The sequence below is a fragment of the Choloepus didactylus genome, chromosome 5 (assembly GCF_015220235.1).
Source record: "Choloepus didactylus isolate mChoDid1 chromosome 5, mChoDid1.pri, whole genome shotgun sequence".
Lineage (NCBI taxonomy): Eukaryota > Metazoa > Chordata > Mammalia > Pilosa > Megalonychidae > Choloepus > Choloepus didactylus.
This window is the reverse complement of record NC_051311.1, coordinates 37,169,148-37,186,187: the sequence shown is the minus strand read 5'-3', so window position 1 is coordinate 37,186,187 and position 17,040 is coordinate 37,169,148. Positions and strand designations below refer to the sequence as shown.

Genomic DNA, 17,040 nt, shown 5'->3' with positions numbered 1-17,040 from the left:
GCCTGGGGGATTGGCACCAGCCTCAGCAGTGTGGAGAGTTTCATTCACAAATCTTCACTGCAAGTTATCAATCTCTTCCTTACGCTCTTCCGTGGATGATGTGCAGTGTTCTTCTGGTCTCTGGGGCCCCCAAACTGTTGTTTCAGACAGTTCCTGGCTGTTTACTAGCTGCCCTGGAGGACAGTCTGAGTCTTGAAGCTCTCTATTCTGCTATCTTACCCAGAAACTCTGTCTGTAAGTAGGAGATTTTGATGAGGTTACTTCAGTTAAGGTGTATGTGGCATAGTCCAATCAGGATGGGTGTTAATCCTATTACTGGAGTCCTTTATAAGCAGAATGAAATTAAGGCAGAGAGAAAGAAAGCCACAGGAAGCAAGAAGCTGAAACAAAACTTGGAAAAGGCTCCACATGTACCTTGCCAAGTGACACTGGAGCCACCAGCAGCCAGTCCCAGAATGCCACAGTCTCTGGGGACAGGCATTGCCTTGATGATGCTCTGATCTGGACATTTTCCCAGCCTCAAAACTGTGAGCAAAAAAATTCCCATGGCGAACCCAACCCATTTCATGGTATTTGCTTAAGCAGCCTAGGAAACTAAAACACTAACAGAATGATTCTCAAGAATGACTGGGGCTGAGAGAGATGTTCAGCCAGCTAGGCCCAAGCTGAGGTGGTATCTTTGCAGTAGAAAGTCAGTAACTGAGGAAAACAAGGTGTCGTCTTACTGAGCCTCTGCCTGATCCACACCACGTATCTGAAAAATTGCTGAACCCTTCCCTCTGGTAACACAGATGATCTGGAAGGCCCAGGGCCACCCTGGGCAGCTCTGGGACATCAGCCACTCATAGCACAGTGTGGGGTGGGAGGGCCCAGCCACCTGGGTCCAACCTTGTCACTGAAGTGATCTCAGAACACTGCACCCCCTCGGATAAAGGCCTGTGCATGTGATTATAAGGTAACAGAATTGACCTGGGAAACGTGCCAGGGCTGGGGCATCCTCAGCAGTCTCTCCCCTTCTAAGTAGTCACTCTGGAAGCACATGCTCTTATCACAAGGAGGCAGCCAGTTGCTCAAAACATCTCAAAGCTTTTGAAACTGCCCTCAGAGAAAATAATACACTTTATAAAATTTTCCATAGTGGTAGTATATATTCATTCTCTGAAGGAAAATTTAATTTTCAGAAACTCTTAAAAGTTATATGGATCTAAGTCTGATGATTAAGGTAGATGACTGACAGAGTTCATGGCATTTTTGTTAAATAACAGCAGTCTACCATAAGATTTTCCTTCTTAATGGCTCACAAATTGGCTCTGAAATGTACTGGCTAAGAGGATAGCAGCAACCTCAGTGTCTGGCAGGAGGAACACACACACACACATACACACACACACACACACGCGCCCAGTTTCCCCATCAGGTTGGCGTGCCGATGTCAACCACTGAACGGCTGAAACCAGAGGCGTAGAATCATTGGATAAGAAAAAATTTTAGGCAAAGATAACAAAAACCATTTGAAGGCAAGCTCATCATTTTACAAGGAATACAACCAAAAATGTCTATTTAATTTTGTTTTAGTTTATTATAATAGTCAATTCTATGCCTACATGCCAAACGTACAGAACTTTGCTTTGAGCTTGAAAACTGACATTGCCATGTCTACAGAAAAAGGAGAAACAGATTGACGGTGGACAAACAGCATGGTGGGCAGATCCTGGAGCCTGTGGCTGGTGCTAAAAGGATAAAACACTTGACCACAGCCCATGACCCTTGATCTGGAGCCAATCACAAACAGAACTGCTTTGAAACCTTTTCCTTATCTCTAACCTGAGGAGCAGCTATCTCTGACAGAGAGCCAGGCAACTGGGACTCCCGGCTCCCCATGTAGGCCATGGATACTACTTGCCGGAAAGCTTTGCCTCTTTTCCCAACCTTCTTATAGTAGAAAACTTGAGTTTTAATCCCCGCTTTGCCACTAACCAACCATGTGACCTTTGGCAAGTTACCTAACCTCTTGAGGCTGCTTCCTCATTGTAAAGTGAGCCACGGTGCAGTTTCAATCCTCTCTGGCTCCCAAGTGCCACCACTCCTGCATCTGGGCCACTTCTGCACCTGGCAGGTGCCCACCACCCCAGAGTGGGGAAGTCATCTAGCTGACTTCTTTCCTTAGACCAGTTTGGTACTGCTGCCCTGCATTTCCCACGATCTAGCTGAGGGTATAGTATTATCTGTTCTCCAAGGTCATTTCAGAAATCTCAAAAAAACATAACAAGCAAAGTAGAGTACTCAAGAGAAAAGTAATCTCTCTGCTCTACTGGCACTGGCTTCTCCTCTGAAGAGAATGTCTTTTCTGACATTTACTCATCTTCTGGACAGAAAATGGAAATTATTATTATTATTATTATTATTATTATTATTGTTATTGTTATTTTGAAGGCTTCCCATGTTACTATCAAATGCCCAGCTTTGGAGGGGCCCACACATCACCTCTCATCTAATTTACAATCCGTCAAATCCCAACTCTTCTTAGAGCAAAGCAACACTTTCTCACAATCTTAGTGTTTGTGCTAAATGAGGCTTTAGATTTCAGGTCTAGAGAGATTAAGTGACTGTGGTATATTTCAATTTCACACAGATTCATTGCAATACAACTTTGCAGCTCTTTCCATCAAGAGGCAGGGTCAGATTCACCCTTGAATCTGGGTTGGCTGTGTGACTTGTTGTGGCCAGTGGGCTTGAAAAGCACCTGTGCACTGGGGCTGGCTCTCTTGCTGCTCTAGGGAACACCAGGCTGCCTCCTGGACACATGGCCAAGTCGTCCCCATTGCCCCAGCTGACAAGGAACCAACCGTCAGACCTGCAAGTGAGGCCATCCTAGACCACCCAGTCCTGGCCGAGCTGCCATGTGACCACAGAGATCGGCTGAGCCAGCCCAGACCAGAAGAACTTCCCAGCCAACCTACAGAATTGTGAGAAATAATAAATGTTTGTGGTTTTAAATCATTAAGTTTTTGTGGAGTTTGACAGCAGCAAAAGTTAACCAATACAGGGGCATGTGCCCAAGGTTAAACTCTTTGGAGGGTCAGGACCATGTCTTTCTTAGTTACAATTATACCCCTGTTGCCCTACACAGTTCCTGGCACACAACAGGCTTTCAACAAGTGTTCCATGACTCCGTAAGACATCTTGCAGTTATTTGACAGAAGAGCCAGCAGAGGATTTACTGATCCCTAGTTTAGTGTTTATTCCAGTACTCAGTTACTTAAAAATCAAAACAAAACAAAAAGAAACAAACAAAAAAAAAGAACTGGAGAATAAAGCCTATGAAACTGTAGAAGATGGATTATTTATTTTTGAAAGAAGAAAGCTGAACAATAGCCTTTAATGAACTTCCTCTAAAGAGGAGTTGAACAAAGAGTGCAGTGACCCAATCATCATCAAGGGCAACCGCTGCAAGGCAGCTTGCCAGGACATGGCATTTTGCCTTCTGTGTATCCACGATGAGGGTGGGGATCTTCCTGATCCAACTGTCATCATCTCCCACCCTAAGGCTGCCCTGACTGTACACAGGGACATCCAAAACCTAATTAAGACACAACAGAGATTTTCCATGACAGGTTGGGCTAGAACGATGGCGTGTGTGAGACTGCCTAAACTGTTCTTTATAGTTAGGGTAATACCATTAAAAACAATAGTAATAATATTTCACAGGGTTATTTTAGAGAGAGAGATAACATATATAAAAGCACAAGCATGGCACACAGCAAGGTCCCAATCAATATTAGCTGAATCTGATAACAACCATGCCACCCCAGATGGGATTCAATAATCAACAATATTGATCAGTCATAGCTACTGTTTTGGTTTGCTAAAGCTGTCAGAGTGTAATATACAAGAAATGGGTTGGCTTTTAGAGTGGGGATTTATTAGCTTACAATTTACAGTTCTTAGATCATGAAAATGTCCCAACTCAAGGCATCAACAGGAGGACACCTGGACTCTGAAGATAAGCTGTCAGCATCGAGGACACCTCTGTCACGTGGGAAGGCACATGACTGGCATCTGCAGGTCCTTTGCTCTGGGGTTCCATTACTTTCAGCTTCTGGCTTCTTTGGCTTCCTCTCTGAGCTTCTGTGGGTTCTCTCTTAGCTTCTTTGGAGCTTTTCTCTCTGTGAGCTTCTCTTGGTTTCATCTCTCTGCTTCTTTATGTGTTTTATCCTCTTATAAAGGACTCTAGTACAAGCATTAAGACCCATCTTGAGTGAAATGGCTCACACTTCAATTGAAATAATCTAATCAAAAGGTCCCACCCACAATAGGTCTACACCCACAGGAATGGATGAAAAGAACATAGCCTTTTCTGGGGTACATAACAGCTTAAACTAACACAGCTACCATAAATGAAACTACCCATCAACCAGGCTCTGAATTGCAAGGAGGAAGAAAGCTCTCTGAGATACTTATTACCCAATATACTGTAGACAAGAATGGAGGCAGGGTGACATTAGTTTCAAGTCTGTGACCCGATGGCTGTTCACATGGCCAATGCTGTGAGGCAGGGTGGAAGTAGGTTGAAAGTTTCCAAGTTTGTCCAACAGACAAATGGCAGCCTGCTTGGAGGCCTGCCGGTCGAGCTTCTGGATGCTGAGCAGGTGACTGAGCTGGGTTGCCCCCTTCCTTCTCCTCCACTCTCCAGCCCCCTGGTCCCTAGTTGCTGAGTCTCAGTGGTTAGACAGAAGGGAAGAAAAGGGTCAAGAAGAGGGGCTATGGACAAACACAGCAAGTCTGCATGCTGGAGCTGCCACATCAGCCTTCATCAACTACTTGGTTTTCTTACAGACTCCCACCCTAACCCCAATGCATTTAGATTCTCAGCACTGGAGGAGAGACAAGGTAGGGGAATGTAAGAAAAGACCTCGTTTGGGTTCCTCAAAGCCAAGAGCTGTGAACGTGAAAAGCACTGACTTCTCTGTGCATCCTGGCCCACCCTCTTCAGACAGAGCTACAACATACTCCCCTCTCCATGCCCAGAGCACGCTGCTCACACGTCTTCATTAGGATGTAACCAGTAGGCTTGAGACTGCTCCTCCAAACTGTGCTTTGAGGACAGGAACCCTGTCTCATTCATCTTTGTGTCCTCACCACCTAGCACACTACCCCGGAAAATAGACATAAACGAATTGACCAGTGTTACAGTCCCAGCTCTAACCCTGCCTGCCTGTGAAACATGGTTCTTAGCAACTCTCCAGTTCTCCATTTCTTTAACTACAAATTGAGAAGTTTGTGCCAAATGTTCTCAAAATCTAGGATCCCCCCTTGCCCTGCTGCTTTCTTCCTCTTCCCATCTCCAGCCCCAGCATATGCACACAGAGCAGGCCCAGCACGAATCTTCTTTCTGTCCTCCACAAATGGAAGTCACTGCCGCACTCACCTCCAACCTGGCCCTGCACCTTCATCCAGCTTGGGGCTCTCTCTCTCTGAGAGCACGTGTAGACCTGAGCCAGACTAACCATGTCCCTGCTGTGCTCCCTGGCAGGACAGCAGAGCCGTAGGGCTTCCCACAGCTAGGACCAGCCTCTGCCTCATGGAAAAACAAAAAAAAAGGCTGCAATCCTGGGGTTATGGAAAGCACATTGGTCTTTGTTGTACAGTCATCAACAACTTCACTGCCAGGTGGGAGTATATCAAAACACAGAGGCCTGGCAGAAGCCCCAAAGCCCGGATGATATCCGACTGGTCTGTGACAGGCCATGAATTGGCAGAGAAGGGCTTCCTGTCAACAGGAAGCAAAGGATGGAGATTAAATTATTTTCAAAGTAGGCAGCGGAAGAAAGAGATAAGTGAGATTCAGGTTAACTATACCAACGCAGGGCTAAAACAGTCAAATGGGAGAGATTGTCTTCCATTGGAAGGGAAGCACAACCAACTAATATTTAACCGTTTCCTCTGGTCCAGTGGTGCACACTGTACAAAGTGTCACAGTGGGGTCTCTAAGAATTCCTTGAGCCTGAGAGGACAGAGCTTAACTCTTATAAGGCTCCTCTGTTCATCTTAGAGCAAGGTCAAAGTCAACTAACCAAGCAAATCGAGGACTCTGTTTCAACTTGGCGGCTGAGCACTTCACCTGCCTCCGTTTGTTCCATATTTTAAAAGAGGTTGACAAAATGTGTCAACATTTGATGCAGTGCTATGGAGTTATCAAGATAAATTGGTCCCTCATCTTGAAGGAAATGGGAAACAAGGGGAACAACAGGTGTTGCATTTGTGATCACACTCACTGTTCACAGACGCACTCATTCTGGGTTAAAGGGAGGGGTGATGGAGGGGAATGGGAGAGAAAGAGCCAAGGAGAAGGAGGCAGGATTCCAAACCAGTTGCTTAGAGTATCTGTAGCCTTGTGCAGAAACCTAAGTGGCCCAATAATAGTAAAATGGTGTCCAGAAACAGAAAGTCCCTGGCAGTGAGCTGAATGAATCAAACTGGGAAAACGGGAAGAGTAAAATGAAACAATCAAGCAACAGCATCACTTAAGAACACATTTATTTGTGTGAATGGTTTTAGAGGTATATAACTGACTTAACAGGTATATAAATGAAGTCTGAAGAGGTAAGGAGGCATTGGCAAAGAGAAAGGACTTCCAAATTATTTCTTTTCTTTTCTATTTTTTCTTAAATTAGAGAAGTTGTAGGTTTACAGAAAAATCATGCATAAAACAGAGTTTCCATATGCCAGCCTATAATTAAAACCTTGCTACAATTGATGGAAGAACATTTTTATAATTGTAGTATTTAACTATAGTCCATGGTTTACGTTAAGGTTCACTGTGTTGTACAATCCTATGTTTTGTTGTTCTTGTTAAATTTTACTCTAGAAACATATATACAACCTAAAATTTCCCCCTTTAGCCACATTCAAATATATAATTCAGTGCTGTTGATTACGTTCACAATATTGTGCTACCATCACCGTCATCCATTACCAGAGCTTTTCTATCAACCTAAATAGAAATTTTGTACAATTTAAGCATTAACTCCCCATTACCTATCCCCACCCAGCCCCTCGTAACCTATATCCTCATTTATGACCCTATGAATTTGCTTATTCTAATTATTCCCTATCAGTGAGATCATACAATATTTGTCTTTTTGTGTCTGGCTTATTTCACTGAGCATGATGTTTTCAAGGTTCATCCATGTTGTCGCCTGTATCAGAACTTCATTCCTTTTTACAGCCAAATAATATTCCGTTGCATGTATATACCACATTTTATTTGTCCATTCTTCAGTTGATGGACACTTGAGTTGCTTCTATCTTTTGGCAATTGTGAATAATGCCACTATGAACATTGGTGTGCAAGTATCTGAGTCCCGGTTTTCAGTTCTTTTGGGTATGGACCTAGAAGTGGTATTGCCAGGTCATCTGATAATTCTATACTTTCTGAGGAACTGCCAAAGTGACTTCCACAGTGGCTGCACCATTTTATATTCCCACCAATGAGTGAGTGTTCCTATTTCTCTATATCCTCTCCAACACTTGTAATTTGGCATTTTTTAAAATACTAGTCATTCTAGTGAGTGTGAAATGGTATCTCCTTGTAGTTTTGATTTACATTTCCCTGATGACTAATGATGTTGAGTATCTTTTCAAGTGCTTTTTTGGCCATTTGTGTATCTTCTTTAGGGAAATGGCTATTCAGATCTTTTGACCATTTTTTAATTGGGTTGTCTTTTTGTTGTCGAGTTGTTGGATTTCTTTATATATTCTGGATATTAAACCCTTATCAGACGTGTGTTTTCCAAATATTTTCTCCCATTGTAAAGACTATCTTTCTACTTTCATGGTAAAGTCCTTTGATGCACAAAAATTGGTGTCCAGCCCCATCAAAACTGCAGACCCCTGGGGAAGGATCACTAATAGTAATACATTTTTATTAGGTTTTGTTGAAGGAGGGCAGTCCAAAGAAAACAGGCATGGAAAAATACCAGTAAATCACTGAGAACCCAAAGAAGTTTCTGATGTGTGAAAAGAGACAATATTGAACATACAAACTATATTGTGCTGCATCTTCTGTTTATTTTTTTTCAGTATTAGAGCTGTCATTTGTGTGAAATAACGACCCAGGCATCATTAGGAAACTATGTAATATTTAGAGTTTTGTTTATAAAAGAATCTCAAAACCCTCCACAAACAGGTAATAGGGCAAAACATGAATAGGAAAAAAGAGCCTGAACAAGAAGAAGGGGAACCTTTCACTTTCACCATATTATCCTTCCGTGTAATGCTGAAGGTGCTTTTTCTTGATTGGGCCATCTGTAAAGTAGGGGAAAGAGTATGGAGACAAGAGAACTCAGCTCTAGGATTATACCCCAAGTCATCAAGTAAGTGATTCTGCAATTAAATTCATTTTGAACATACTCTGCATGATTTAACTTCACAGGCTGTTCCATGGAGGTCTGTGCTTCCTCTATATGGTAGAGCCATCAAGGAAGGAGAATTATATACTTATTCTCTATCTGCCTATTCCCTCTCTCCACAGGCCTAATATTGGACTAGGTGCTTAACTGGCATTCAGCCAAGGCATTCTGCATGTGCTTCAGAAAACTCACTCATTGGCTGACTACACCCAAACCAGGTGAACCATGGGTAAACCCTGGGGTCACAGGACAGTTCTGGGGATCCTAGCTCCTGAAGGTCCCAATGTCATACTCCTGGCCAGAAAAGAGACTATACTGAGGGGATCTAATATGCCCTGAGTCACTGAGAGACTGAGTCAAGAAACTTTCAAGGGCGGTCTACCTAATAAGCTGGCCCTCAGTGGGCTACTTGGGTTGGAGGTTGATCTGTGCTTTCATCCTCACTTGGAAGGCAGAAATGTCCTTCCTTTGTTGAACAGTCAGTAGCTAAGGACATATCTTCTCAATGAATTCTGGAAAAGGATGGATGGATGGATGGATGGATGGGATGGAGAGACGGACAGAAAGAAAAACTCACCAGAGCAGAAGACATCAGTATTATATGGGGATGTCCTATACCAATTCTAAGCATAAGAATCACCTGGAGAACTTGTCAAGAATGCAGAATCACGTGTCCCACTCCTCAGAGATTCTGATTCAGAAGGTCCAGGTTGAGACCTAGGATTTTAAATTTTAAACAAACTCCAGGTGATTCTAATTAAGTGGACCAGCAACTACACTTTAAAAAACACTGCCCTAAACCCTAACCCCAGCAGATCTTGCTCCAGGTGGTACAAACTGACCAAGGTCAAGGCCAAAATCTATTATGCCACATGGCATCTCCCTCTCCCTGTCACCAATACGTCAATCCAGGGTATTTCAACGGTGTGATAGGCAGTATTATCTTAATTTGGTCATCCCGCCACAGGGCTAGGACCAAAGCATCCCATTCCCATCCACACCCTGGTCATGCCCCTCCTTTGGGGAGGGCCCAAGCACAAGCAGATCTGGTTGGACAGAGGCTGCTGGGCTGTAGCAGGTCACAAGCCACTACCAACCCAGCGGGCTCCACGGCATCAAGCAGTTTAAGGCTTCCCTCTTGGAGACATGACAGGCAAATATATCATAGGAGATGAGCCATCCAAACCCAATCAGGTCTCTGCAGCCTTCTATGACCAGCCAGCTGCTCTTGTGTCTATTTTTAGTTTGTCTCCAGTGACTGTGATTTCTGTAGCACCTCTCATGGTAAAGTCCTTTGATGCACAAACGACCAACGATACATGGATTCTGTAAGTAATGCCCAACTCAGCAGTTAACTATTGGCCTCCTGTGTCGAATCGGACCTCTTCCAGGCCCACCTCAGTGCCGCTACAGGCTCCTGGCTCGGTCCTTCTCACCAAATTCCTCCATTCCCCCCTTGGCCTGCTCTGTCATTGGCTTGTAATCAGTTCCAAAGACCCAAGTCATTATGGCAGCCAGCAGTTATTAATTAAAATATGTCTGTGAGATACATGAACTTCAGCATCAGCTGGGAGGCTCCTGTTAGGAGACAAGCAAAAATGGAGAAAAGGACATGCTTGCTCCTGGCAACAGCTCCTCTGGCAAAAAGCAGAATGTCATGCACAGCTACACTTCCAGTGAATTATTTTCTAAAACCATTCCAATCATCTTCACTATTATTCTTGCTTTCCATTAGGAATGAAGGCTAAGGGAAGAGGGAGACAACCAGATGCCAGCTCACCACAGGCTAAACACTACACCCATCTTGCTACTTTTAAAACCCAGTGAAACCCCTCAAAGGTATCTGTACCCATTTATTCCTCTCCCTCTCCTCTCACACCTTGCTTTTTCCCTGAGAGTATTTTTCCAAAAAGGTGAGACAGATTTGCCTAAGCAAGAGGCTAAAATCAAGCAAAGCTACATCTTCAGTTAGGGCTAAGGGCCACTTTCCCTTCCTACCCCGCTGTTAATCTAATTCAATTTATACATTACTTGATATAGTAATTCTAGGTTTCCATTACCTACAACGACCCATTGACCCCCGGGTATCCCTTAAGACAGATTCCTCCTCATGGTACCTCAAGGCCTAGCAGGAGCTGTTGGTCAAAAGGGTGGGGTGGCAGAGTGGCAGGATGGTTAAAGAAAGAGAATTAGAGGAAAAATAGTTCAGAGCTTGGGATGGAGATTTGCAATTACTTCCCCAAATACCTTAGTCATGCTTCTGTGTGTGCACTGGATACTGGGGTAGGGACTGAGGTTGACTGTGTCCAAAAGGGACTCTGAGGAATAAAAATGCAAAGAAGAGACAAGCTGCTTGGATGTCACCAGGCATGTGAGGCCTCATCACCACCAATACCACTGGCACACCACCAAATGAGCCCCACCCACAGCACTGCCAGGGGCCATGGTGCCTTTCAGGTGCAGCTCCTTAGTATCCAAAAAGTCCTTGAAAACGGCCTTCTCTGCCCACCAATGATCATCTGGACCTGGGATGAGGAAGCGTATGCGATTTCCCCTTGGGTTTGCTGTCAGAGCAAATCCACCATGGCTATAACTGAACTTGTCACTTTCCCCAAGAGCCAGCTGTTTATACCAAACATCTCAAAACCACGAGGTCAACTCATTTCCTGTCTTTCTTACCATTAGTCAGACATTGAGGCTCACCAATTCTTCCTTCTAATGTTTCTCGTATTCACCCTTCATTTGTCTTTCTCTCATCATCACTCTAGTTCAAGCCCTCAAACCCTTATCCCCGGGTTTTTCCGAAAGCATCTGAGTTGCTTTCCTTGACATTTGACCCTCCTCCCGCTACTCCACTTTGACAGTGCCACCAGGCTAATTCTCATTAAGCCCATTGCTTTCATCACCTTTAACAGCTTCTGTCGTAGTTTAGGTCCCCCCACCCAAAAGCAGACCCAAGGACGAGGATTTAGGTTCGGTTTTTTATTCCAGGAAGCACAAGTGAGGGAGAGGGGAAAGCAAGGCAGGGAAGCCAGAAAAAGCAGCAAGGGCACTTTAATGAGGGCCCACCACAGTTGGCAACAGGGGCTTGTTCCTGCTGTGGACCCTCAGAGGTATCTGGCAAGACACACTTCAGAAATGCCTCATCAAAGGATGGGAAAGCTGGGGTGTCTATCCCTCAGTGGTTGAGGGTTGCCCATGAGGGCATAATCCTAGCACTTCCAGGTCCCATGCCACAGTCCAGGAAAATTCCTTCAGGCAGGGAGAAAGGACACAAGCGAGCAGCATGGAGAGGAACTGTCCCCCCAGGGTGCAGATGAACTTGGAGTGGGCCAAGGGCACGGGGGCGGGGGGTGGGCACAGGGCATCAATGGCATCTGCTATAGCTTCTTAGTGCCTTCAGGAAGAAGGCTCACTCCCTGGTCCTGGCCTTCAAGGTAGTGTTGCCAGATAAATACAGGACACCCAGCTAAACTTGAATTCCAGATAAACAATGAATAATTTTTTGGCAAACCCATGACCCAAATATTGTATGGGGCATACTTACCCTATGAAATTATCCATTGTTCTCTGAAATTCAAATTTAAACTGGGCAGCCTATATTTCTGTTTCCTTCATCTGGCAACCCTACTTCAAGGCCTTCCTTGAACTGGCCTCAATTTATATCCTCTGACCCTGATTCTTTAACTCTTTTCTCCACCAGGAAGGGGCTCTTCACTGTACCTGGAAGTGGCCATCCAAACCCCAAACTCTGTGGGGATGCTCAAGCTGGTTCCCTAATGGGAGTAACCCTCCTTCTTCTCACACCTGTCTCTATCCTACCTCCATCTCTGGGTCTAACATTCTCCCTAAATGCATCAGTGTGGCCAACTCTCCCTTCTCTCACCTCTAAAACCGGGAACTGCCCACCCCAGTCATCTTATGACCTGGTTAACATTTACTATCTATTGTCAGAAAGTCTTACTCTCCCAGCTAGATTGTAACTCTTCCCTAGCCTGGCACAATGATCAATAAGCAATTACGAGTAGATCAATGAGGAGACCCCTTGGTCTCAACAGCGACTGTAAGCTCTGTGAGGATTTGAGAAAGAGCCCCTTTTGTTTCCCCTGAACTTCCAACATCAACCAGAGCACTGGACACATGGTCACTGCTCAGTTAACAGCTGTGGAATGAATACTACTTTCAGTTAAGGACAGGATCATGTAAGAATGTTGTAGAAAAGCAGTTAAAGTTATCACTAGCAGAAGAAAGCATGGTCCAGAGTATCCCAACTGTAACATGGTTTTCAACTCTGATGGCCTTACCTCTCAGTGCTTTTCTTGGTTCTGGGTTTTGTCCTCACCTACCCCTACCACCAACCCCATAAGCACACCCCACACATGAACTGACACAGGGCATTTGGGACTGGACTTGCTTAATATCCTCAATACAGTATGGCCTGTCTGCTGGACAATGTGATTTTTTTTGTTTGTTTGTTTTTACAAATGTGTTCTCATGCATCTGTAATAGCCATACATCCATATAACACTGAAAATCTGTAAAGAGCTTTCACATGAATTATTTTATTTGAACTTCACAGAATCCCTGCAAGGAAGGCAAAGTGAGTACTATTATTCCCTTTTGACAAATGGGAAAAACGGAGTGGTTACATGGTTTGCTCCTGTGGTCACTACTAAAGGGAGGTTTATAGCAGCAATGGTCTAACCTTTAATTTACAAATATAGTCCACACGTCTTGCATTCTCAGTGTAAGACAGGAATATCTTATTGTTAAATAGAATGCTCATTCCTGCATATTCGGGTCACAGTCGTGGCCACACAGCAACCAAGGGTCCAGCAACCTGCTCTGTGAGCTCCCCACTTTGGGAGAGGGGTGCCCATCCGTCCCAGGTTAAGGCAGCTCCCTGAAGTACCAATCAGATGTCCAGGGGCGTCCGCCCCCGGACTCTACCCTCTGCCATCCACGTGTTGCACACACCTGAACCCAAAAGTTTAAACAGGAGGACCTTGGGGAAAGTCTGAAAGGACGAGCTGCGTTCAATAACACAGAAAGAGGGAAGTGCCTAAAGGGGCTGGGAGCGGAAAGTAAGTGGCGTACACCGAGAGGCGCCCCGCCCCGCCCCGCCCATTTGCTGCCAGAAAGGATTTAGCTTCAATGAGGTGTTAGCGGCAGTCTCAGAGGAAGGTGGGCCTCACCGCGCGCTCCCACCCTGCTCCCAAGTCCCGCCAACCAAGCAAACAAAAGCACATTCTCCACCAAGCCGTCTGCTGTGTGTGTGTGTGTGTGTGTGTGTGTGTGTGTACAAACATTTGCTTAGTAGGTAGAGGCTGGGGGTGTGACCCAGTTGGGAGTTTTCTTACCGGTAAAGGTAAGGGCTGCAGAGCAACTTCCAACACCCGGCACCCCACCTCACCCCCCCATCCCACCCCATGCACACGGAAAGGCGAGAGAAAGCCGCAAGGGCCGTGGGCAAGCGCCCGAGGGCTACCTGCGCAAGCACACCACCACAAGGCGAGCCGTACGACCCCGCCCGCCAATCTCCGGCGGAACAAAGTCGAGCCGCAGACGGATCGATGCCGCCAAAGTCCGGCCGGGCTGCCGGCTTGGCCGGGGCTGAAGTTCGTGGCAGACCTACACCGGCTAGGGAGCCCCCAGACCTAAAATATCACAGAGATCCGAAATGTGCTCCCGGAGACGGGTGAAGGGCACTGTCGCAGGGATGCCTCCCGCCCCAGGCCTAGAACCCCGAGGGAAATTCAGAAGGGGGAGGTCCGTTTAAGAGCGCAGCTACCCCGCGAGAGCTCCCGGCGGGACCGGAGCGTTCCTTGTCCCCGCTCGCTGTCTCCACCCACCGCCCCACCCCACCGTCCCCCGCAGCAGCACGCCGGCTCCACCTCCTCGGAGCCCAGTCCACAAGGTCCTTTTTCTGCAAAACAACACAACGCACCGCCCACCCCCACCCGAAGCCCAGCAGGATCCTCGGCTACGCCCATCCCTCCACCAGCTACTACTCGCCAGGGAGCGCGCCCCGCGCCCGGGCGACACACGCGCAGGCGAGGCCGAAGCCCGGGTGCTCCAGGAGCGCCGCGCCCAGCCCGGCCTCTGCAGACAGCACGCAGCCAGTGACTCCGCCACCGCCCCAGACGGTCACCGAGTCCGGGCTGTGTGCGGGTGGGGAGCGAGAGCCAGCTGGCCCTGCTCCCACCCGGCCCCTCCACCCTTCCCCAGAGCGGCCCACAGTGACAGCAGGGGCACGCACGGCGCATGCGGGGCGCCTCCGCCTTAACCGCTTCCGCGCCGGAATTGGGAGCGTAAACTGGGGGAAGAGGGAGAAGGCGGTGGTGGAACTCACAGGAATGTGCACTCGCAGGGATCGCCTCTTTTGGCTTGAATTTTTCTTGCCGCTGTTCCCGCCGGGGCTAGAAACATCTTTCTTCTTCTTGGTGTCCATGGCCGCGCTTCCCATAACTTTAAGCAGAAGTTAATTCCGGGTGACTCGTTCCTGGAATTCGGTCCTTGTCTTTCCTCCCCCGGCCGCCGCACTTTCCTTCACACGCTTCTTGCCGTGGGACTGGATCCGCGTGCTCTTTATTATTTTCCTTCCACCTCTGAAAACACCTTGTAGGGACTTCCCCCGGGGGGTGGGGGTGGTGAGCAGGTAACTCGCGGCGGCCGCCACCCAGGAGGGGACGGCGATCGGCGATGAGCGCTAGGTTCAAGTGTCCGCTGTCTCCTACGGGCTCTTCAGATGCAAAATCAAAGTCAAATGCTGCCCTGGTTATGGTCTCTTACCAGGTTACACATGGCAGAGGTCTGCTGGGTGACAAAGTTTTCTTCCCTTTGCAAAGCAAAGCAACATTTTCCACCCTCTCAGCTCCTCCCACAAATTCCCAAAGGTAAGCTGAAAGGCAGGTGCAATTAAAAAAAAAATAATTTGGAAAAATAACCCTCCTATGTCTGTTCCTTAAGTGGAAAATCTGGCGAGAATAAGACAGTTTGTATATAAATATAATCCCCGGCCGCAGAATAAACCAGCCCAGGTCCGTCCTCCTTTCTTTGGTAGAAGGGAGGGGAGGAGGGGGAAGAGGAGGTGCAAATGCAAATACTCAGCAATTGGGCTATTTCTTTGCTGCTAGCAGAAGTTCTGGCGGCTGTTGGGGCAGCTCTGCCACCCTGAAGGGTCGCGACTCGAGCCCTGCGGGGAGAGGAGGGCAGGGGCGCCTGCTCCAAGCTGGCCGTTTCCTTCCCCCACAGCCGCACTTGCAATCCCGGGTAGCAGCCGCGGGGACGCCGCGAGAAAAGTAGGGGGCCCAGGACTTGCACAGACCCGGGACTCGGATGGGGTGGTGGAACGCAACATGCTTTTAACAGGAAGTGCACAGCGTAAAGCGCAACTTTCTCCTGCTCCCGCCGTCACCCCAAACACCGCCCCAGGGCCGCCCCGGCAGGTTCCGCAGCCCGCAGCGCCGCGGCACTGTCGCCCTGCAGGGCGGACGCGGTCTCCCCTCCCCTCCTCTCTGGTCCAGGCGGCTCTGGACTTGCTTGGAGCTGGTTTCTGATCCTTCTTGTCTCGTAGTGCTCTATTTATGCCTGACCCTTGAAATAGACACGCACACCCTTGTTCCCGCCGCGGACCCCGCAGCAGCAGGGAAACTCAAATTCGGTGGGATGCGCAGTTACCAACGCGTGCTTTCCGGAAAACCACCACCCACTCCCCGCCGGCTTGCGGATTCGAATCTGTGTTGCTTTGTGAGTCCGGCTACCCGGGACCGCCCCGCCCCACCGGGCCCCGCGGAAAACGCGTAGTTCCTCACACTGCAGAAAGAAACCGCGGGGGAGAGAGCCCGACAACCGGGGCAAGGGCTAATATGCTGGCCTGGTACGTTAGCGCCCCGGGTTTGCTAATCTAGCGCCGCCTACTGCAGCGGGTTCATCTCAGAGGTTCTCAGAGATGGCGATGTGGCCCTGGTAGCGTCCCAGGAATGGAGATACCTTGACCTTGAGACGCCACTCTCCGGGCTGGAAGGAGGTTGAGTGTTAGGTGGGGAGTCGCTTCCCCTTCTTTTGTAGATTCTGAGGACGTGATGGATCCCAAAGGTCTCTGGAGCGCTAGCGTCACTTCAGCTACTCCCATAATCAGTAATTCGGTGAGGTCACCCGAGAGAAAGCTGTCATCTTTCACTTACACTTTAGTGTGACTACGTTTATCACTCCATTTGGTGAGAACTGGCTTTGAAAAGAAAGACGGAGACATCAGAAGGGGACAAGTTGGTAGGAAAGGAGGTCAGAATGCGGAAGCCACAAGTGCTAGTTCACATACGGAACGTTTTGCCTGTGTCCTGTCCTGATTTATGGGACGGTGTTTACCCATTGTTATTTATACTTTTGTCAATTGATTTCTGTAAATATGTACAATGATTCATCAATAAATTTAATTTGTTCTCTGAGTTTATTTTGTTGGAGTGCATGCTTCAATGCCTGGGAATTCTAAAGAAAATCATCTTTCCATATTGCCTACTTTTTCAGAGCCTTTTTTTCTTTTGTCCCACACGCTAATATTTCTGAAATCTGGATGTTTCTTGTACACAATGTCAAAAGAAGTTTACCAGCCATTTTTCCCTTCTGAGAA

General features: G+C 47.3%; 1 protein-coding gene across 2 annotated transcripts in view; it reads right to left on the bottom strand.

Moving 5' to 3' along the window:
* The window catches only part of PRKAG2 (protein kinase AMP-activated non-catalytic subunit gamma 2), a 400,476-nt gene extending 384,633 nt beyond the window's left edge, over positions 1-15,843 (bottom strand). The window contains exon 1 of one of the 2 annotated variants that reach the window (XM_037835774.1): positions 14,764-15,843. In XM_037835774.1, the coding sequence (XP_037691702.1) occupies positions 14,764-14,877 (114 nt within the window). In that variant the 5' untranslated portion in view covers positions 14,878-15,843. The remainder of the gene's footprint in view (positions 1-14,763) is intronic. The other variant, XM_037835773.1, reaches the window with a different exon arrangement.
* Between the last annotated feature and the right edge of the window lie 1,197 nt (positions 15,844-17,040).